Source organism: Dreissena polymorpha, unplaced genomic scaffold (assembly GCF_020536995.1).
Source record: "Dreissena polymorpha isolate Duluth1 unplaced genomic scaffold, UMN_Dpol_1.0 chrUn004, whole genome shotgun sequence".
Lineage (NCBI taxonomy): Eukaryota > Metazoa > Mollusca > Bivalvia > Myida > Dreissenidae > Dreissena > Dreissena polymorpha.
In genome coordinates this window covers 612,192-634,433 of record NW_026273318.1, presented here as the reverse complement: position 1 = coordinate 634,433, position 22,242 = coordinate 612,192, and the positions used below count along the sequence as shown (strand labels likewise).

Here is a 22,242-nt window from a genome sequence, read left to right as displayed (position 1 = left end):
TATGACTACATAGAATTCCAACCAAACATCAACTTACAGGTAAGTATTGTTTGTTTGTGAAAATTCTGTTACGTCATACTATTTCTGGAATCAAATGAGATTTCAACACAAAACCAAACCTTGCTTGCAGGATAACAATTTGAGGCAAAACACCAATTTTTTTGCTAAACAAACCTCAACACTGTAATGTAGCGTCTTGAAAAGAACAGCTGCTTTCTTTTTTCAATGGCTTGTCATAGAATCTAGCAAATGTCGTATCTGTTGACCAACCAGTGATTTTCATAATCTCAGGAATTGGAAGGCCACTTTGTTTCGCTTTGGAAGTTACAGCACACCGCGCACTTTGAGCTTTAAGCTTGTCAACATCAATGTCAGAATTTTTCATCACACATTTAATCCATCTACTCACAGTAGTAGAGACTATAGCCTTATGAGGATAAATGTAACTTATTAACAATTTCTTTTCACTATTGCGCAGTGTACTTGTGCGTTTAATATATTCAGTAAGAGTACTATATACACAAACATCATTGTCTGGCACATATTTACACAATCTAAGGATTGGATTAACTTTTCCTCTCCTTGTTTGTTTTAACAACCCACTATAGAACAATACATAAGAGTCATTGTTTTTAACAATGTTTTCCAATGTCAATAATGAAATTGAATGGCTTCTACTTGCTTGAGTCAAAACAATAAGCATAACAAGTTTGTAAGATAATCGAACTACTAAAGGATGACATCCAACTGAATAACCATCCTGTTTTTCACACAAATTAGACAAAGCACTTATAGCTGTGTTAAGTTTTTCCTATCTCAGTCCAGATTCATATAATTCTGTAAGAAATTCAATACAATATTCTATAGGGCTTTGAAATGGATCAATTTTCCTTTTATTGCAGAAGTAAACCCATCTGTTAATGTACGTGGAATACTGCTTCTGCGTAGTTTTTCTCCATGATGCCATGATGATGTCAATAGACTGGCTAGATAGGTTTCGCTTTTCATAGGATTTCCAGATATGCTACATACCATCAGATGTAGTTTGTTGGTGAATGGATGAATCTTCTGTGTTTGTGATATTTTCAATATATAACCTTCAGAATATAAGGATCGTCAGTCAACATCTCCAGGATGCTGGTATAGAAATTCTGTGTTATCCAAAATGGTGCCACCAGTAAAATATCTGCCTTGTCCTGTCTGGCTTTCTGCAGAACTTGTGCAATGCATCTGAAAGGCGGAAATGCATATATGTATTTGTTATGCCAATCAACAGAAAATGCATCTACTGCTTCAGCATCGGGATCTGGTTTCCACGACACAAACCTGCTGATCTGTTTATTTAAACGCGCAGCAAACATAACTATTTCTAGCAAACCAAAGCATTGCACTGCCTTTAAGAAAACAGATTCATCCAATTTCCATTCAAGATTTTCATTAAAATTTCGAGAACTAAAATCTGCTTCATTCATTATACCTGGGATATGTGTAGCTGAAACCCAAATTTGTCTGTTTTTACACCACAGCCAAATCTCTCTAGCAATGTCATTCAGAAGTACAGTTTTTCCGCCCATATTATTTATATAAGCAACTGTTGATGAATTATCTGAACGTATCAGTACATGAATATTGTTTTTTGTTTTACAGAAAGATTTCAAAGCATGACTTGCAGCAAGGAAATTCCAAGACATTTATATGGTTTTGGATTTCAGTTTCATCCCATCTAGCACAAATTTTATCATTAAGACATATAGCACCCCATCCAAAAGCACTTGCATCTGTTGTTATTATTAACTCAGGGTTTTTATGGGTTATTAAGTTTCTCTGTTGCTGTGGTAGACATTCAATCCACCAGCTAAGTTCCTGCTTCATTTTCTCCGAAATGAACATGATTGCTTCATAATCACCAGCAGGATGCTGAAGGGCATGAATTTTTTCATATTCTAGAGTTCTGTAAAAAAGCGGACCATATTCAACAGCTGAGAAAGATGAAACAAGCAAACCCAAATCCCTTGCAACATCTCAAAGTTTTGCCTTTTTCTGTGTGTACAAATCTGCGCATGATGGTACTATTTTTAGAATTTTTTACTTCTGGTAGAGTGACTGACATCTGTTCAGAATCAATAATATTTCCGAGAAATGTTATTTTTTGAGTTAGTACTAATACCGATTTCTTTTCGTGAATCATAAACCCTAAATCAGTCATAAGATTTACTGTATCTTGTATGTTTAATTGACATTCAACATACGTGTTAGCCACAAGTAACAAATCGTCTATGTAACCAGAATTTTTATGCCCAAGCATACGCAGAGATGCATACACTGGCTTCATGAGTTTTGTAAATAACTTTGGGGCAGATGAAACGCCATTCGGTAGTACTTTAAACTGGTAAATTTTTCCTAAATGATTGAATCTGAGCTTTACTTGCTCTTCCTTGAGCAACTGGTACACTGTAATAGCCATGGCGAATATCAATACTTGCAAAATAAATACCAGACTTTACCAATTTTAAAGCTGCTCCAAAGGTGTCCATCTTAAAATGATGGTACTGAATATGATTATTTAATAATTTTAATTTAAAATCATCCTATATTCACCCACAGTTTGTTTTGGAATAATGAAAATTGGAGAAATATATTCATTAGGGTGATGATCAACTTCCTCAATAACACACATTGCCAATAAATTTTGTATTTCTGTATTTATAATTTCTTCTTCTTTTTCTAAGAATCTATTTCTATAACAGTTTGTTTTGATAGGATTTTTGCCTTCAATAAATTCCAAATGGCAATGCTCAACAATGTCTAGGACATTATTATCATTTGTAATTTTTCTCCAATTTTCAATGTGATTCTTTATATTACCAGCAACAAAAGTACCAACCTAATCTACTTCTTCTGTTGGGGTCTCGAGTTTTTTGGAAAGGCTTCAGTCCGAAAAGGGCTATTTCCTCTGCCTCCGCGAAGACCATATGGGTTGAACCCAGCTCGGCGTCCCCGGCTATAGCCCCTCATAGGACCACCACGCCCCACTTTGCCAATACGATTCATGTTGTTGATTTCTCTAACATTGTTATTAACATCTGTGTCGTTCCCATATAACAGGTCTGTGTAGGGTAATGATGCCGAAGCAAGATAATGATATTTATAGTCTAAATCTTGTTTATGGAGCTCTTTTCGCTTTGTATTCATCATTTTATTAGCATGACCCAACAGAGCAATGGCAGTAGTTCCTAACTCGAATGCTCCGACTCATTTGTCCCAAGCTTTTCAACGAGTTTTACCATATTTATGGATGCTTTTAAAACAACTCCTTGAATGGCACAAAGTCTTGCGTCTTCAGCTTGAGTGTAGCTTTTCAACAGGCGCCAAATGCCTTGGTTAACTCTTGTTTTTACTATTGAGGCACAATTTTATGGGCGATGAATTCGCTTACAAATGTCATCAAGATTGTCTTCAGATAAACCATTTCTGAAAGAGTTGTTTACAAGACTTGCCAGATCAGGATGAATATCAACATCAACTTGTTCATGCTGATAAAATTTGTCGGACAGCTGCTTGATAATGGATTTGTGTTCCGACTCAATAGAGGATTATTCGTGTTCTGTTTCAACATCATAACAATCATCATAATTACTGTCATCCTCCATGGGTTTATTACAAGCGGCCATGAATTCATTGAAACGATGTTCTTGTTTTTTTATGCGCTCATTTTGAGCATTGACATTAGAATTTAGCGCGCGCAAAATTTCTATCACTTCATTCATGTGCGCATTCGTGGCGGGTACCTGACGGGAGTTACCTGACTTCACAGATGGAGTCTTTGATGCGTTTGCATTTTCATTTGGAGGTTTAGGCTCTTTCATGCCTGTAACGCCCGAAACCGTGGACTGTTTAGAGTTTTGAACTTCTTTGTCCACCATAACACACGTGCAACGAAGAGAAAAAGACTACCTTACGACAACTGTCGAAAATAACAAAGTCGTAAATTTATATTTAAATCTGCGTGCAGATATATTTAATGTATTAAGTCCGAAAACAATAAAATACAATTAAGCTACCAAGATAGCTATTTCATAGAGACCAATATTCCGAAGAATATAAAAAAACTAGTAAGTCACTAACTGACGAGAAAAAATCGTCACGGTCTAGTTGTTCTCAGCGTAAAACCAAAAACAGGTGTACACTGTCTGAGATACAACAGCGCACTGACAAATTACGATACGGTCATTGCACATCTCATTTGATTCTGGAAATAGTATGACGTTATAGAATTTGAGTAATACATTGTAGGAATTATTTCATAACTTGGTACACTTGTAAAAGTGTCCAGCAGTGTTGATAAAATTACATAATTCAAACATCAGCATTATTTAAAAAAATAATCAAGTAATACTGTATTTTGTTTTGTTTTTAATAAATGACATTTTTTGCCCCCCCCCCCCCCCCCCCCCCCCCCCCGAAATGTGTGTCTTCTGACAAGATATATTTGTAAAGTATCTTAAGTTACAATTTAACATAATCAATACATAAAGTAAAATCATACATCAATGTCTAAACTCAGATGGCTTTTTTAAAGATTATTTTTTAATTATTCTTAATTACAGGCGGACAGTGCGGTCAACCAGTTACTCCGTACAATGGCTACACACAACTATCATCTTGGAGACACGATGTGACCACCGTCCAAACCACAGAGGTCGGAGCCGTGGCAACATTTCACTGCAAGACCCCAGGTTACGAGCCAATGCCGGTCTACAACACAACCTGCATCAAAAATAGCACCACAGGTCAAGCCATCTGGAGCTATGAGAGCCCAGTCACATGTGTTGGTGCGTGTTTTATTAGTATGTTGGATGAATGTTTAATGTGTATTATTGTTGAAGGAAAATTTCTTCAATATGTTTATTTAAATCTATTTATTTTATTTTATTGTATCATATTGTTTTGTACAGATACTGTACAGATAAGTCCGTTTTCAGGGTAAATCCAGCTCTTAAGTAGTGTCATAGGAGAACACTCCCAAAGTATAGAATTAACCAGGTACCTCACCATAAAAAGGAATAAGTCCTCTGCAATCATTTAAATAGCAACTAAATTACAACACAACTGACCTTACAATTTAATATGATTTGAATTGTATATTAATTTGCCATTCCAAAATATTGGTATAAATTCTTTGACAAACGTGTTTTGTTATTTTTTTTGTTTATTGTGGAAGCTGTTTGTCTGGCTTTCCCAAGGGTAACCTTGTCAGAATTCAATTGGTTATCATCAATAGTTGCAGTTTTGTTTCCACATTGCATGCTGAAAAAATATGCTTATACATTTTGTGACATAATTTGTTAATAATATAGTAAATGTTTCTACTTTGTGGTAAAAGTAATATAATGACAGGTTTGTAAAATCAAAAGGGGAAAAAGATTAACCATTAATATATAAAACCGTTATATTAAAATCTATGGCAATATATCATCTCATTTCATCTTCACCTGTGTTCCTGTCTGAAACATAGGCCACCAACCAGCTTCCTCCAGGAGTTTCTAGGCCATCCTCACTTTCTTTTCACTTTCCAGGGGAGAAATTGCCTTGTCATATTGGATGCAGGCTTGGGAAGGGTGTGGCCTATCCACCGTCAACGTATCTGAAGGATATCTTCTTCAACTGGCTGCTGCTTTGTTCTTCTCCATAATTCTTCTTTGGAGATCTTGTCTGGCCAGCGGACCTTGAAGATCTTTCTGAAGCAGGTGTTCATGAAGACCTGTATTTTCTTTATGGTGGTGACATTGGTTCTCCAGGTGTCTGCTCCATAGAGGAGTATTGGTTTCACATTGGTATTGAAGATCCTTATTTTGGTGGTTATGCCAATTTTGCTAGATACCCCAGATGTTCTTCAGCTGATGGAAGGCTGCTCACCTTGAGCTGTGATGGGTGTGTTGTTGGATGCATTTATATTGAACAACTTGCTCTTCACTTTGTTGATGGTGAGGCCCAGTCTAGCTGAGTTGTCCGTCACTATGTTTGTCTTCCTGCATCTGTTGTTGGGTGTGGGAGAGAAAAGTGAGATCATCGGCAAAGTCGAGGTCTTCTAAGTGTTTCCAGAGTGTCCACTGAATTCCATTCCGCTTCTGATCCGCCAAGGTCTTCATTACTCAGTCTATGGCCAGCAGGAACAGGAAAGATGAGAGTAAGCAGCCTGGCCTCACTATATTTCTCACTTCGAAGCTGTCTGCCCTAAACGATTCTGCAGGTCATCCCTTTATAAGACTTCATGATGATGCTGGGGATCTTCCCTTGCAGTCTGTCATGTCTCAGAAGTCTGCAGAGGGACTCCCGGTCAACGCTGTTGAACGCCTTTACATAGTCGAGGAAGTTGACATAAGGTGCAAATTCCACTCCAGGGATTGTTTCCAGAATGATCACCCAGGGTTGCGATCTGATCCGTGCACAATCTCTACTTTTTAAAGGTCAGAGAGATGCTAGTCTACTGCATCTTTCATTCAGTTCACAGGATGCGATTAAACACCTTTCCTGGGATGGACAACAGCGTGATTGCTTGGTAGTTGGAGCAGGAACTAAGGTTGCCTTTCTTGGGGAGCTTGATGAGGTATCCCTCTTTCCACTCTGTTGGAATTTCTTCTTCTTCCCATACATTGCTGAAGAGCAGGTGTAGTAGCTCCACACTGGTCTTGATGTCAGCCTTAAGTGCTTCTGCAGGCATGCTCTTTGGTGCTGCAGATTTACCGTTCTTGAATTGCTTGATGGTGCTGCTGATCTCTTCCTTTGTTGGAGCGCAGCACTTGATTGGCAGGTCACTTGTAGCTGTCAGAATCTCTGGTGGCTTGCAGGAGTTGGCCTGTTGAGTAGCTCCTGAAAGTGCTCAATCCACCTCTTCTTCTGCCCTTCCGTCATCTGTTATTACTCCTCCATTTTTGTCCCTTACTAGCCTCTCTGGCCTGGCAAACTTTCCTGCTAATCTCTTGGTGATGGAGAATAGATCCTTAGTTCTGTTCTGATAGGCTGCCTCTTCCGCCTCTGTTGCAAGTGTCTCTAGGTAGTTCTGCTTGTCTGCTCTTATACTTCCTTTGACACTCTTATTTGCTTCAGTGTACTATTCTTGTGCTTTCACTTTGGCGGCTCGTGTTCTGCTGATTGACACTTGCCCGTTTTCTTCAACTTTCTAAAACATCTCTTCTGATATCCACTCCTTGTGGGTGTAAGACTTTGAGCCCAGTACTTGTTTGCATGTTTAGGTCACTGCTACTTTTACTTTCTGCCACTTCTGTTCTATTGTCTCTTCAACAAGTAGCTCCTTTCAGCGTAGCAGTGTTATAACGTTGGCATTGGCTGGGCCTATAGGAATATATATATATATATATATTCCAAGAGATTTTGATATTGCTTTTTCAGACAAACAACCACCCGTATTTTCATCTTGTCCGTCTAAAGTGCAAGTCGGTTTGCTGCAGCCAGTGAACTTCGCTCCACCAATTGTTACTGATAACACAGCAGTGAAATCCATCTTTTCTACTCCACTGAATGTTCAAACTGGGACAGTCGCAGGGGAGGCTACCTACATATATTTTCATGCTGAAGACTACAGTGGACTTACTGCAACCTGCATGTTCCCTATCACACTACTTGGTAAGTTTAAAAAAAATTGCCCTGTTTGTTAGATTATGCAATCTCTAATGACTCCAGTCTTGTGAACCGGTGGTAGTGAGGAAATAATTATATCCCGCAAGATACGAAGTAATTGAGTGTATACTGGAATCAACAAGGATGTCAGTATGACTGCATATTGGTCCTTCTGTTAGTAGATTGAAATTTGCTAGGAGAAGAGCTCATACCATTTTCTAATAACAACATTCAAACTTGAAATGAAGTTGTCAATGTGCAATTTTTATCATCCTTACTCCCAAATTATAAAAGTTATGTCACGTTTTCAATGTTAAATTTCTGAACATTGTTATTGTTATTATAGACTTTATTAGGAAAAAACATGCATCTTCGCATCTACATAGTCCAATTTTTGGGTATTTTAAATTGTATATGGTCTCTCTTATAAGTATCATCAGATTGTAACCCAGAGGTCAAAACTGATGATACCCAGTAGTTGAAATGGTTGATATAGACTTTTATAGCAAATTAACTTAAAATATTATTTTCTGAAACCCAAAAGCAAAACGGCTCAAGACTTAATTAGTATTTAAACTTGTTGTCTACAAAATGTTTTCAAAATGAATGCCATACAGGTAAAAACTTTGCACACACCAGGGTAAAAAATTTCATTGTTACAACTTGGTACATATTACTACATGTGATGTGGGGGTGTATTCTTCACGTATGTGACAAGATTTAGTTTAGAGCAGTTTGTAAGCTAGCTCATCATTTATAGATACGCAAGAAGGTATTAGTGATTTTTGTATCTCCTTTGGGGAAGGTATGTTAGCATTTTATTGGTTTAAAAAATTACTTAACGGTATTCTTCTTTATATTTCTCTTTTTGATGCATTAATTAACAAATAAAATGCTGCAAACTAAGATAATGCAACAAGATTAATTGAATGAAAAATTGCTGGGATTGTGTATGAAACTGCCTCCATCTAGTCTATTGTTGTATTTCATATGTACATCTGAAAATACATTATGTTGGAATCAATTGTTATTGTGATTGTAATGATCGATTTTTTTACAGACATCGCACCACCAAAAGTGATTTGCCCAACACCACCAGTTATAACAGCTCAAGTGAATGGCAGCAATATCAATCCAAATATATATTTCACAATCTCTAGAGAGCCAGGACAGATATTTACCAACTTCTCTAATCCTGCAGTGATAGGCACAAACTTCGCGTCCATTGGGACTAACCCTATCCTCAGCTTCACAGCAACTGATGGCAGTGGAAACCATGCATCTTGTCGCACCCAGATGAAGATTGAAGGTACAATACCTTGAACCATTGAGCGAATTGTCTATATGAGACGTGCTCTGGGAAAACTCACAGGAGGGAAGCCCATAGTTTTTTTTTGTTTTTTTTTCATATATGCTATAATAGCATATATATATATAAAAAAAAAAAATTAATACTATGGGCTTCCCTCCTGTGGGAAAACTGGGCTTATTCATTATCCTAAAGTATCCTCTGCACAGGCTAATCAGGGAGGACACTTTCAACATAGCCTGGATTTATGTTGAGAAGGTTCTCTGTTTAAACAAAAAAAAATCCTACAAAAGTGTCATCCCTGATTAATGATTAGCATGTGCAAGCTTTTCTTGGAGCTTGTCGCCTATCAGATTACTTTTGCTGGATTCATATGGAAAGAACGTTATATTGTATTATACTTTGTGTTGACTTAAGTTTTGAGCTTGAAATTTTGTCATATTAGGTATTAGAATAAATGCAAACTTTCAACTTAAAATATTTTTGTACATGTATCAATAACATTTAAGTATGTTTAAAAACAAAATATCATGCTGTAAAATAATAATTTTCGGGACCACATTAGAGCTATCTCCTTCTTTTGTTTTTTCTGATAAAATTTTTCATTAATTCTTGCAATAACTTATTACCAGCAGATCTAATATTTATAATTTAAAATGGAGCATTTTAGCACATTATCTTTAAATGCTCTTTAGAAGATATAATTTAGCTAATGACCTGTTATATTTTATGTTATTTTTTCGATTTAAGGATTAGCTCCTACTAATTGCATGAGAAAAGAAACATTTAAATGAACTAGACTAAAAATTGATAAATTGTTTGTTTCTTAAATGAAAGAAATATCATTTAATTAATATCACATCATTAATTCTCAATATTTTCTAAGCTCCCAAGTGCACAATTGGTACTCTAGAAGTGCGCAATGGTGATGTTTCCTGTGTCTTTACTGGCACTGGTCTGACCTGCACGTCCAGTTGCCATGACGGCTACAGTTTCTATGAAAACCCATCCTTGAGTGAGATCAGAATCACATGCAGTTCTGGTGGGGAGTGGAACAGGGCTGTACCTGTGTGCACAGGTAGGTAACATCAATTATAACTGTATATTTTGATAAACCACTTTAAACAAAAAATATGCTGTAAAATTTCCTTTAAAAATCTTTGAAACAAGCACTATTTTAATGGATCAAAACTTTACTGGTTTACTCCAGAGATGTCACTAGTACTGAAGAAATTACAAGGACAATTTTTTTCCAAAATGCTATAATTGCATACATCTTGATGTAGCTGTTTGTATTTGAGCAGGAACTTGTACACTAGTAAACATTCCTACAAAATGTTTTTTATATTTACTTTCAATCTTGCTGACACGTTTCAGTGATGCATGACTCCTATGCCAGGACAACAATGTCGTTGTTCTTCAGCCTGCGGGGGTTCTTGGTGGACCAGAGTTGCACAGCAACGTACCAAATCCAGGCGAGCAACACGCTTGTTGGACTAGGAGTTGAGTTCAAGAAACTCTGCTCTAATGCCTTGAATGGCCTAGACCTTGATATTGTTTCCCCTGCAGATGCCCCGGTGGTGGCCATTCTTGCTCCTGTACCTGTTAGTATTTGTTTTATTGTGTTTTCTAGCTAGCAAGAGTACTTAATCTGATTCTGTAAATGTTTGGTTTAGTATATTATCTTCTTATGTTACCGCCCAGAGGTTTTCTTAAATTAAGTTTATTTCTATAAAACTATAATAAAATATTTCACTATTAGTCGTCAAAGTAATAAAGCAATAAAATAAACACGGTTAATTCAAATGTGGGATTGTTGAAAAACACGTAAAACATATCAGGAGGTCAACAAATTTTGCAAAGAGTTAAAATGTATGTTTCAGTCTTCATTGGCAGTGAATATGACATTTGACATTAGGACTCCTGGCTTGTCAGACGATATATATCAGTCATGCTTCAATGAGATGCGAAATGCACTCAACAACAAGACCCCAAATACTTCTACAATTCACCAGCTTCAAGGTGGCTCAGAGTGCATGACCTTGACCTTGACCTCTGGAAACACCACTGACAAACGGTCATTTGTTTGCTCAGGTCAAGAAACTGCTGTTCAGTTTAACAGCACAATGCATGTTTGCAGTAAGTGTATTTCTGATATTCTTTTTGAAAGTAAATTCTACAAGCAGATATATTATGTGAATCTTAAACAGATAATGGTTTCATAGAACAGAAGGAAACTGAGTCAGAGTTTTAATTGTATTACCTGTATCTGGCTCCATTGTGTGTCATCTGCTGTCAACTTATAGATCATCACCACTCTAGAAGCCGTACTTTCTAATCTTGCTAAAACTTTGTTTTAATGTTAATATCTTGACTATATCTTGGCCAAGTTCAAATCTAGGTCACATGTATCCAAAAAGTTGGTCATCTGGTCAAATCTTTGTTATTTAAATAGCAGCCACATTTATGACTCAATTTTTATGAAACTTAATATGTTTTTTGACAATATCAATGGCAAGTCTTAATAATCTTGATCAGGTGTGTCCAAAAACTAAACCACCAGGTCAAATCTTAAATAAAAATTGTTACCAATTAAGAGGTCACATGTGTGACTCAATTTGGATGAAACATGGTCAGAATGTTCGTCTTGACAATATCAAGGCCATGTTTGTTTGTGGGTTAAGTGGGTTAAAATAAAAAATCATCAGGTCAAGTCTTCAAAGGTTGATGTCACTGAACTCAGGTGAGCCCATAAAGACTTGCAGGGCCTTCTTGTTAAAGAACTTTCCCTGATCTTCAGTTTTTAAACAACAACTTTCCACATCCTTATTAACAGGTAGTATGTGGTTAAGCTAGGGAGTTATTCTCTGCCTTTTAAAAATTTATATTTATTTTTAAATAATATTTTCAAATACAAATATAGAAGATTGTTTTATGTAATTCTTGATTGTGCACATTGCAGTGGTGTGTCCGCCAGGCACATACAGTTCCAATCAAACCTGTATGCCATGTTCTGAGGGTACATACAACGATCAGTTTTCGAGATCACAATGTGTTGGCTGTCCTCCTGAGGCAAATAGCAAGACCATTGGAGCTTCCAGTGTGAAAGGTTGCTATGGTAAGGATATTTAATAGTACAAACAGCTAGATCATAGGAGCCTTAAAATTTGAGTCAAATGTGAATAGTTCAAATAATATATTGCAAGGTCTAGTCTTCAACATGGATGCTTGGTAGTACCCATGGTACAAACAGCAAGACCATTGGAGCCTCACATGTGAAAGGTTGTTATGGTAAGGATATCTTCTTCTATCCATGGTACAAACAGCAAGACAAAAGTCAATTATAGGTCCAAATGTGAAAGGTTATTATGGTAACTATATCTCCTAGTAACTATGGTTCAAACAGCAAGACCATTTGAGCCTTAAATGTGAAAGGTTGTTATGGTAAGGATATCTTCTTGTATCCATGGTACAAACAGCAAGGCAATTATAGGCTCAAGTGTGAACGGTTGTTATGGTAAGGATACAAGTATCTACTAGTAACCAGGGTACAAACAGCAAGACAAGTATAGGATCAAGTGTAAAAGGTTGTTTTGGTAAGAATATCTACTAGTACCCATGGTACAAACATCAAGACCATCATAGCCTCCAGTGTGAAAGGCTGTTATGGTAAGGATATCCACTAGTATCAATGGTACAAACAGAAAGACCATTGTAGAAGTGTGAAAGGTTGTTATAATGGTAAGGATATCTTCTTGTATCCATGGTACAAACATCAAGACAATTATAGGCCCAAATGTGAAAGATTGTTATGGTAAGGATATCTTCTAGTGCCCATGGTACAAACAGCACGACCATAATAGAGCCTTAAGTGTGAAAGGTTGTTAGGGTAAGGATATCTTCATGTGTCCATGGTACAAACAGCAAGACCATTATAGGCTCAGGTGTGAAAGGTTACCATGGTAAACATATCTACAAGTACCCATGGTACAAACAGTAAGACTTTTGGAGCCTTAAATGTGCAATGTTCAAATAATAGATTGCCAGGTCAATTCTTTATAAGGGATTTCTGCCTGTGTCCATTGTACACCTCGTATACAAAAATTAAATATATCTCTTAATCATGTAATTTGGGACTTAGATTTGTGGGATTGTTTGTTTGCGTCACTTAAACTGCCCTTTATGGAGTGCAAAGTTTTCTTCTATATTGTTTGACAAATGTGCCTTCTAAATATCCTCTGTAACTTCATTTTCACAGAGGATTGTGGGATGCGTCTCTACAGCCTATCAGGGAAGCCGCCCTGCTCGGAGTGCCCTGTAAACACTTACTGGAACAGCAGCACCACCTGTCTACCCTGTCCTGCAGGCACTTACACAGACACCAGTGGGGCATACCTTGTGTCAGAGTGCAGAAGCAAGTGACAAACTTTTACTGCTTGCATTGCATATTGTTTTTCAATGAAAGTATATTAGCATAAGTTGAATGTTTAATGGATTTTTCAAGTTTCTGTGTTTTCCAAAGTATGATGAGATTTAAAGAGGATAAATATGTATTGATAATACTGCTATCATTTTGTGTTTTTAGCTCCACTGGCCAAAGGCCAGCGGGGCTTATGTCATGGTCCTGTGTCTGTCGTGTGTGCGTGCGTTAACTTTTCCTTTAAGGTAGCTGACCACGGTAGACACACACTCTCTCGGAGCCGCGGACGCCTTCTTGATCTCCACCACGCTCAATTCAGAAAAACATTCACTGCACACAAGTAGTCTGAAACTTACATTTAAGATAAAAAAAAGAGCATATGGAACCTGTACAGATGATACTATTGCCAAAGTGAAAGAATGGCAAGGCCGCAAACAGGGGCTTTAAAATCGACCTTTTACCATGTACAAAAGTGGCTGGGGACGAAACAAAGGGAAATGATAGCCTGCTTTTGGAATGATATTTTTACACGCAAAACATAGCACAACCCATCAAACCATGAATAAATACCTCCTTACCAGGTGGGGGTTTTCGCGCAATAATTCACAGCGGGACACTACTAGCGATTCCAGCTTAAAAAGAACCCAAAATACAATATGCCTACCGCAGTTGTCCTTCCTGAGTAACAAAGAACACAACAACAACAAGAGGTCATGACCCCACAGTTTTGCATTTGAAAATGGTCATATTCTTTGGATTTTATGCAATTTGGGGGTACAATAAGACCTATTACCCGCAAATTTGACATTGAAACCTACCCTTTCCCAATATTTCACTTTTTGACCGGGGCAAATTCACATATTTCTGCTTCCTACTGTGTACTGCTACTTTAAACATCTTCTTCTCCTAAACTACTGGTCCAATTCTGATGAAATTTCTCAGGAATGTTCCTGGGATGAACCTCTTTCAAATTTGTTCAAATTATGCCCCCGGGGTCAAATTTGACTCTGCTCCGAGGTCACAAAATTGAAAATTTGCTTATATAAGGCCTATTTTGTAAAAAACTTTCAAAATCTTTTGTCCATAACCATTGGGCCTAGGGCTATCAGATTTGGTATGTAGTGACATCTAATAGTCCTCTACCAAATGTGTTCAAATTTTATCCCTGGGGTCAAATTTGACCCTGCCCCGGGGGTCACAAAATTGAACATATGCTTTTATAATGCCTATTTTGTGAAAACTTTAAAAAAAAATCTTGTCCATAACCATTAGGCCTAGGGCTACACAATTTGGTATGTGGTGACATTGTATAGTCCTCTACTTAGTTTGTTCAAATGATGCCCCAGGGGTCAAATTTGACCCTGCCCTTGGGGCCACAAAATCGATTATATGCTTATATAGTGCCTATTTTGTGAAAACTTAAAAAATCTTTGTGTCCTTAACCATAAGGCATAGGGCTACCAAATTTGGTATGTAGTGACACCTAATAGTTCTCTACCAAGTTTGTTCAAATTATGCCCCTTGGGTCAAATTTGACCCTGCCCGGGGGGGAGGGGGGGGGGGGGTCACAAACTGAACATACGCTTATATGGGGCCTATTTTGTGAAAACTTTAAAAATCTTCTTGTCCATAACCATTGGGCCTAGGGCTACCAAATTTGGTATGTAGTGACATCTAATAAACCTCTACCAAATTTGTTCAAATAATGCCTCTGGGGTCAACTTTGACCCTGCCCCGGGGGTCACAAAATTGAATGAACGCTTATTAAGCACCTATTCTTTGAAATCTTTACAAATCTTCTTGTTGAAAACCATTCAAACTATGGCTACCAAATTTGGTATGCAGTAACATCTTATAGTACTCTACCAAGTTTGTTCAAATTTTGCCCTTTGAGTCAAATTTGACCCTGACCCACGGGTCACAAAATTTAACATTATAATTTATAAGCTTATATCTTGCTTATTTTGTGAAAACTTTAAAAATATTCTTGTCCTTAACTCTAGGACCTAGGGCTACCACATTTTGTATGTAGTGAGATATAGTAGTCCTCTACAAAGTTTGCTCAAATTATGCCCCTGGGGTTAAATTTGACCCAGCCCGGGGGTCATAAAAGTGTACATGTGCTTAAATAGGGCCTATATTTAAGTATTTGCACATGCCGAGAATATTTGTTTCGGCCTTTTTTTCAGCAGTGGAGCGATACAGGGCCATCATGGCCCTCTTGTTTTATATTGATAAATATCTGTAGATACAAATGTTATTACTTTGTAGTTTTTTGTGATAAATATCTATAGATAATGCTGTTATTATTTTGTAGTTTGTATATGATAAATATCTATAGATAATACTGTAATTACTTTTATACATATATAAATATCTATAGATGATAATGTATGGTATTTACTTTTTTTATTCATTTTTATCTTTAGATAGTAATATTATTCCTTTATTGTTTTTTTATTAATAAATATTGATAGATAACAATGTAATTACCTTGTGTTTTTTATTGATTAATATCTATAGATAACAGTGTGATAACTTGTATTTTAATTCATGTATTTATGTTTAACAGCATAATGTCAGGTTCTTTACAGACAATCACTCTTGCTGAAGTTTTAATATTGAAGAACATCATTTCAAAGAAAAACTGACTCACATATTGACTGACTTGCAGAGTTATGTCCCCCTGGTTCCTACTCCCATACTGGGCTGGAACCCTGCACACCATGTCCTCGTAACTTCTACCAGAGTTCCCAAGGCAGTAAGACGTGCACTGAATGTCCCTCCGAATCTGTAACCACCAGGGAAAATGGGACTAGCACAACAGATTGCGTGGACGGAGGTTTGTTATAAAAAAAACGCAACAAAATATTATTTAAATAGGTTGAAAATTGATGAAGGCAAATCATCAATAAACTCACTTTGAAGACAGTATTTTTAAATCCAATTAAAACAAAATATTATTTCAGTGCGCCTATGTTGTAAAAAATCTACAATTATACAGAGTTTACTAGGTGGTAATTATAAAAAAAGAAGTTTACATTCATAATAATATGATAATTTCTTTTAAAATAATATTACTGCCATAAATTTGACTGGTTGTTTTCAGCCTCCACTCTCTGCTCAAACTCACGATGTGCAAATAATGGCCATTGTTCTGTCATTCGACATGACTACTACTGCAACTGCACAGTCGGTAAGTAATATATTTAAGGGTTTGAATATATCAACATCAAATTGTTTAATATAAATTGTGTAATACTACCAGTGTAATTTAAATTATGTGATTTTTATTCTTCAATTATTTTCACAAATTGTGTGTTCATTTAGATTCATGCCGACTTAGTAAATTGTTCTTGTTTTTTCTTAAAAATTGTTGTATACGGCTTAAGGAGGTAATACTTTTAGTGTTTTCTGTTGGTCGGTCAGTTAGCCAGTAAATCTGTCAGTCTGTTCTCATTCACTTAAATATCTCATAAGCGATATAGTTAAACTTACAATACGTCATAACCATAGTGTATAGATGTGTAAGACACTTTTCATGCCCAGCTATATTCATTATTTTGTTGCATGCCCTTGAACATAGTCATGAGCATGTCAGTGGCATATTATTTTTTTTTAGTATTTTGAGAACACTAATTGTAGTTTAAGTATATTTTGGAATCATTTGCAAAAGCTATTGCCCTAGTCGAGACAATTCACATTAAATTATTATGGTTCCTCGAAATATACAAAATAACTGATTTGCAAATTTGGATTGTGTCTATAAACAGTGTAGAAAAAGGGAACAATATATTTTGTGCCATGTCCATGCAGGCTAAACAATCTACAGTAGTAAAATATGCATAAGATATACATTACATTCAGAAAATAAAAAGAATTATTATTGTTAAATCATTTTTTTGTTTTATTAAAATAGTTTTTCTCTCAAAATAGGTTTCACCGGTCGCAATTGTGAAAATGAGTTATCTCCATGTGTCTCCTCACCCTGTCTGAATGGAGCCATGTGTACAAAACTGAATGCAACTGCGTATAATTGCACCTGCAAAGGTAAACTTGAAATAAGATGTTTATGATGTTCGGGAGTATATTTGCTACAGAATTCATTAATAGTTATAATCATTTGTGTAATTTTAGGATTCAAACAAGAGTGTAAAATGGCTCTTATTCTCTATCATTAACTCACTACCGGTACTAAATATAATAAAATTATACTATTTAAATTAAAGTAATAACTCAATATTTATAATAAAACAGAAATGTGACAAAACTTCATTATTCAAAATGAATCGTATTAATCCTCATAGTTACATGTGTTAAAAGTATCAGTATAAAGTATATTTACTAAACCTGATGCAGATGGGTATTCTGGAGCCCACTGTGAGAACAACAGAGTTGACTGTGCAGCCAACTCCTGCGTCAACAACGGGACCTGCATAGATGGGGACAATGACTACATATGTGCCTGTTCTTCACACAATGGCTTCTATGGCCCTGGGTGAGTAATGATTATTGTTTATTTAGCAGTATTTCAAGACAGCTTATGCAGTTTGTAATAAAATAGTTTTATGCTCAATGCTTGGTTGTTTAAATACTGCTGATGTTTAAGTCAGTTAATTTGGTCTGTAAAAATTAAGTTAACTTTTTAAATAAAACTATTTGTTTATTTAAAGTCTTCCTCTTTTAATGTTCCTAAAATTTTATAATTTGTAATAACTATAATAACAAGCATTTCTTGCTATTTTTTTGTCAAATTGTATAAAATTCTTGTCAAATAAGGTGTTGTTAATTTTTTATAAATGGAATTTTTACTCTGCTTTTATTTAATGTATCAATTCATTGTCACATCAGCTTTTATTTAATGTATCAATTCATTGTCACATCAGAATTGTTTTCCTTATACATACAATTGCAAAAACCAAACAATGCAACCTTATTTGTAAGTAACGAGTAAAAGAACCTGTTAATGAAAGTAAAAGGTGTGAATAAATGTATAACTTGATACAGAGCCTCTTTTGGATTCGAGATCTTTTACTGTATACTGTTATGTGATTTATTTTTTTGTTATGTCCCCCACCACTATAGTGGGGGACATATTGTTTTTGACCTGTCTGTTGGTTTGTTTGTGTCAAACTTTAACATTTTGCAATAACTTTTGCAATATTGAAGATAGCAACTTTATATTTGGCATGCATGTGTATCTCATGGAGCTGCACATTTTGAGTGGTGAAAGGTCAAGGTCATCCTTCAAGGTCAAAGGTCCAAAAAAAATATACAAGGGAAGTAATAAGCTTTAAAGGGAGATAATCACCTGAACCTGCCAAATTATTATTATTTTTTTTAATAAATCAAAGCGGTGCAGCAGGGGACATAGTGTTTCTGACAAACACATTTATTGTTGGTATTATATTTTCTTATTTATTCTCAGTTGCAACCTCAACCAGAACCCGTGTCTGAGGTTCCCATGTAACAACAGTGGGGTGTGTAAGGCCATGGGCTCATACCATCGTGTGTGTTATTGTCCGGCGGGCTTCTCGGGTCATGACTGCCAGATCAATCTAAGTGAGTCAATTAGTCTTGATAGTTGAGCTGTGTTGTGAGAATTAGGTCTCATGCCATATGCAGCCAGCACAGCTCCAGACAAGTATGCACAGTCTGGCTAGGAGCTACCTTGTCCTCTATAAAACCATGCAAGTATTCATAGTCTCATTTATGGACAGACTGCATAGCTGATGACCTGGCTGGTTTAGAGCTAAGCTGGCTGCATACGCCATAAGAGCGTTTTAGCATGACACAGGTAAGTTATAATTTGGATCTCCAAATATATGGACAAACCTATGTAATGTAGCAGGTCACAAATAAAGCTGACACATTTTATACACGAATTGTAATCTTGATCAGATAATTATAGTTGATATAGTGCGTGATTTTGACAGGATTTAAAATCTGTTAGCTTTGATGTACTCCAAGATGAGTTTTGTTTTTCAAAATGTATCGCATTCTGGGCCATGTATGTTTTTATTTGAATTGTTGAATAGGTTAAGAAATAAATTATATATATATTTTAATGGTAAATTTAATTCTTTTAAAATTGTTTCATTTGTAGAACACCACTTTAATTTAAATACAATACATATTGATCAGGTTGTTTGCTCTTTTATTTGAGTGTAATAAAGCACACGATAATGGTCAGTTTATGTGAAAAAAAGGTGTTTTTTTCAGTACATGCATCAAAAGATAAGATAAGATAAAGATAAGGTTTATTTTGAATCGGCAAGAGTTAAACAACAAACATAAGCTCAGATAGCTTGTACAACCGACTATAAAGTCAAATTTATGGTCCAATCTATATGAAAATTGGTTAGAACATTTGTTCTAATGATAGCTTGGCTAAGTTGAAAAATGGTTATGGTTTGTCAAAAAATATGGCCAACTGGGGGCCAGAAATTGTTCTGTATATTGCTATAGTAAAACCTTGTTAGCACTCTAGAAGTGATATTTTTAGTCCAATCTTCATGTACTTGGTCACAACATTTGTTCTAATGATATCTGGGCTGAGATAGAAAGTGGTTCCCATCCTATGACAAACATGGCTGTCAGGGGGCAGGGCATTTTTCCTTATATGGCCATAGTAAAACATTGTTAACTCTAGAAGAAGTATAATGTTCCAATCTTTTTGTCAGAATAATTTTTTTTCTAATGATATCTAGGATGAGTTCAAAAATGGTTCCCGACTGTTGAAAAACGTGGCCGCCAGGGGGCTGGGCATTTTTCCTTATATGGCTATAGTAAAACCTTGTTAACTCTCAAGTTAATATTTTGGCCATATTTGACAATGGTTTGAGAAACATATGAAAAGTGGCTGAGAGTAGTTCAGATCCCTGAAGTCTAAGGTGAGCGACCTCTGACCCTCTTGTTTCATTTTTATCTCTAGAGATGGACATTCATACTATTGTGAACCATATCAATTTCTAATGCTGTTTTACTATACACAGATGAGTGTGCAGCAAGCCCATGCATGAATGGAGCCAGGTGCCAGGATGGGGACAATCGTGCCATCTGTGTCTGTACGGCAGGCTTCAAGGGAGACTACTGTGAGCAGCGGGACAGTGCCGACATCTGCACCAGCTCTGTGTGCAACCCAGCAAAGTCCTGTATAGATAACTATGTGGCAGATACCCATTACTGTGTCTGTCCTGATGGGTGGTATTTTGGTAAGAAAGTTTTTGTAGTACGACCATTATTACATTACTTTTGCAATATTGAAGATAGCAACTTGATATTTGGCATGCATGTGTATCTCATAGAGCTGCACATTTTGAGTGGTGAAAGGTCAAGGGCATCCTTCAAGGTCAAATATATGGGAGGGACATAGTGTTTCACAAACACATCTTGTTTATTATTGTTTTCATCATGAAAATGACTCTGGAAACTGTTCATGAAAGTATCATTGGATTTTTGTGAAGTGAAACATGTCAAAAGTCTAAATTGATATCTATTTGAATGACTTATCACAAAATTTTCTTTCAATCAAATTGTGATAGCAACAGCTTATACTACATGCTAGTTTAAACAGTATTTAATATGGCTTCTATCCTTGTTTTAGGCTATACCTAAGGTATAGAACATGGCTTCTATCCTTGTTTTAGGCTATACCTAAGGTATACAAAATGGCTACAATCCTTGTTTTAGACTATACCTCTGGTGTGTGTGGGAGTTTTGACAAAGATATCTACTGCCCACCAAGCCAGTGCACAAACGGGGGAGAGTGCACCACCTACGATGGTGGGTACCACGTGTTGTGTCGGTGTGGCGCAGGCTATGGGGGACCACAGTGCCAGCAGGACGTCAATGAGTGCCTCTACCAGCCTTGTCGTAACAATGGGACGTGCACTAATCTTGTCAACAACTACACTTGTGCCTGTCCACTAGCAGCAGCCAATGGTATACTGGTTTCAGTATTTGAAGTTTAAACCAATTTTGTTTTATCTTGATTGCATCAAAATTCTAAGGCTAATTCAAATGCTGTCCAGTCTGTAATGGATGCTAAGTAGTTATTTTGTTTTCCACTTTGTTACATAATCAGGACCAATTGTGAAGTTAAGGCAATCTTAAACCTGTTAAAAAACCCAGTGCTTTGCATTTACCATTTCGAAGTGGTGATCCAAGTTTTATCCATGTGTGTTTTGTGTTATGTATTTTGGCGATGTCCTGTTTTGATTTTGGCTATTAATCTCTAGCCATGAAGAAATAACCTAGAGCTTGAGTTTTGAAAGGGAGTTTCAGCTTGCGATCTGCTGTGTAATGCTAATATTTTAGTTTAATAAAGTTTGCAGGACAATAAAAGAGCCATTTCATGCAAACATGAGTCTTTTGACATATGGCCCCAGGGTAGTTTCAGACCCATCTTTGTTTTTTCCCAGTCTGACCAGGAGCTACTATGTATGCTAATAAGATTAAGAAACCTTGCCAGACTTTGTTGCTGAAAGGTTACCTCCTGACCAAACTGTGCAAAAGTGCAGGCTGGTCTGTAGCTATGCTTGCCAATAAGACCCATTTGCACAGGCATTGGCTCATTATAAAATATATGGTATGTTGGATATACTTACTCAGGTTGTAAATGTAACAACTTCTTATAAATGTGAATTTGATTGATATAAACATTTTGGTTCCATGTGGCATTTTCAAGAGCCTCCAACATAATTAAGGACTTATTATATTCATGAAGATGTCCATGTCCTTCTTTGTTCAGGTACCAAAAACAATGACAACAGGAATTATTGTATCTGCTTTCTGGAAAAACTGGGCTCAGTCTGCGCAGGCTAATCAGGGACGACACTCTCCACATGTATGGAATTTTTCATTTAACCCTTTC

The 22,242-nt window shown here is 36.4% G+C and overlaps 1 protein-coding gene across 1 annotated transcript in view; it reads left to right on the top strand.

Moving 5' to 3' along the window:
- LOC127863296 (uncharacterized) overlaps positions 1-22,242 on the top strand; it is an 80,608-nt gene that overhangs the window by 28,986 nt on the left and 29,380 nt on the right. Inside the window, exons 23-37 of the mRNA XM_052402715.1 lie at positions 4,608-4,832; positions 7,411-7,644; positions 8,699-8,947; positions 9,834-10,025; positions 10,325-10,551; positions 10,831-11,086; positions 11,910-12,065; positions 13,206-13,361; positions 16,042-16,209; positions 16,477-16,563; positions 17,304-17,417; positions 17,727-17,865; positions 18,796-18,929; positions 20,363-20,581; positions 21,060-21,311. Of these exons, the coding sequence (XP_052258675.1) occupies positions 4,608-4,832; positions 7,411-7,644; positions 8,699-8,947; positions 9,834-10,025; positions 10,325-10,551; positions 10,831-11,086; positions 11,910-12,065; positions 13,206-13,361; positions 16,042-16,209; positions 16,477-16,563; positions 17,304-17,417; positions 17,727-17,865; positions 18,796-18,929; positions 20,363-20,581; positions 21,060-21,311 (2,808 nt within the window). The remainder of the gene's footprint in view (positions 1-4,607; positions 4,833-7,410; positions 7,645-8,698; positions 8,948-9,833; positions 10,026-10,324; positions 10,552-10,830; positions 11,087-11,909; positions 12,066-13,205; positions 13,362-16,041; positions 16,210-16,476; positions 16,564-17,303; positions 17,418-17,726; positions 17,866-18,795; positions 18,930-20,362; positions 20,582-21,059; positions 21,312-22,242) is intronic.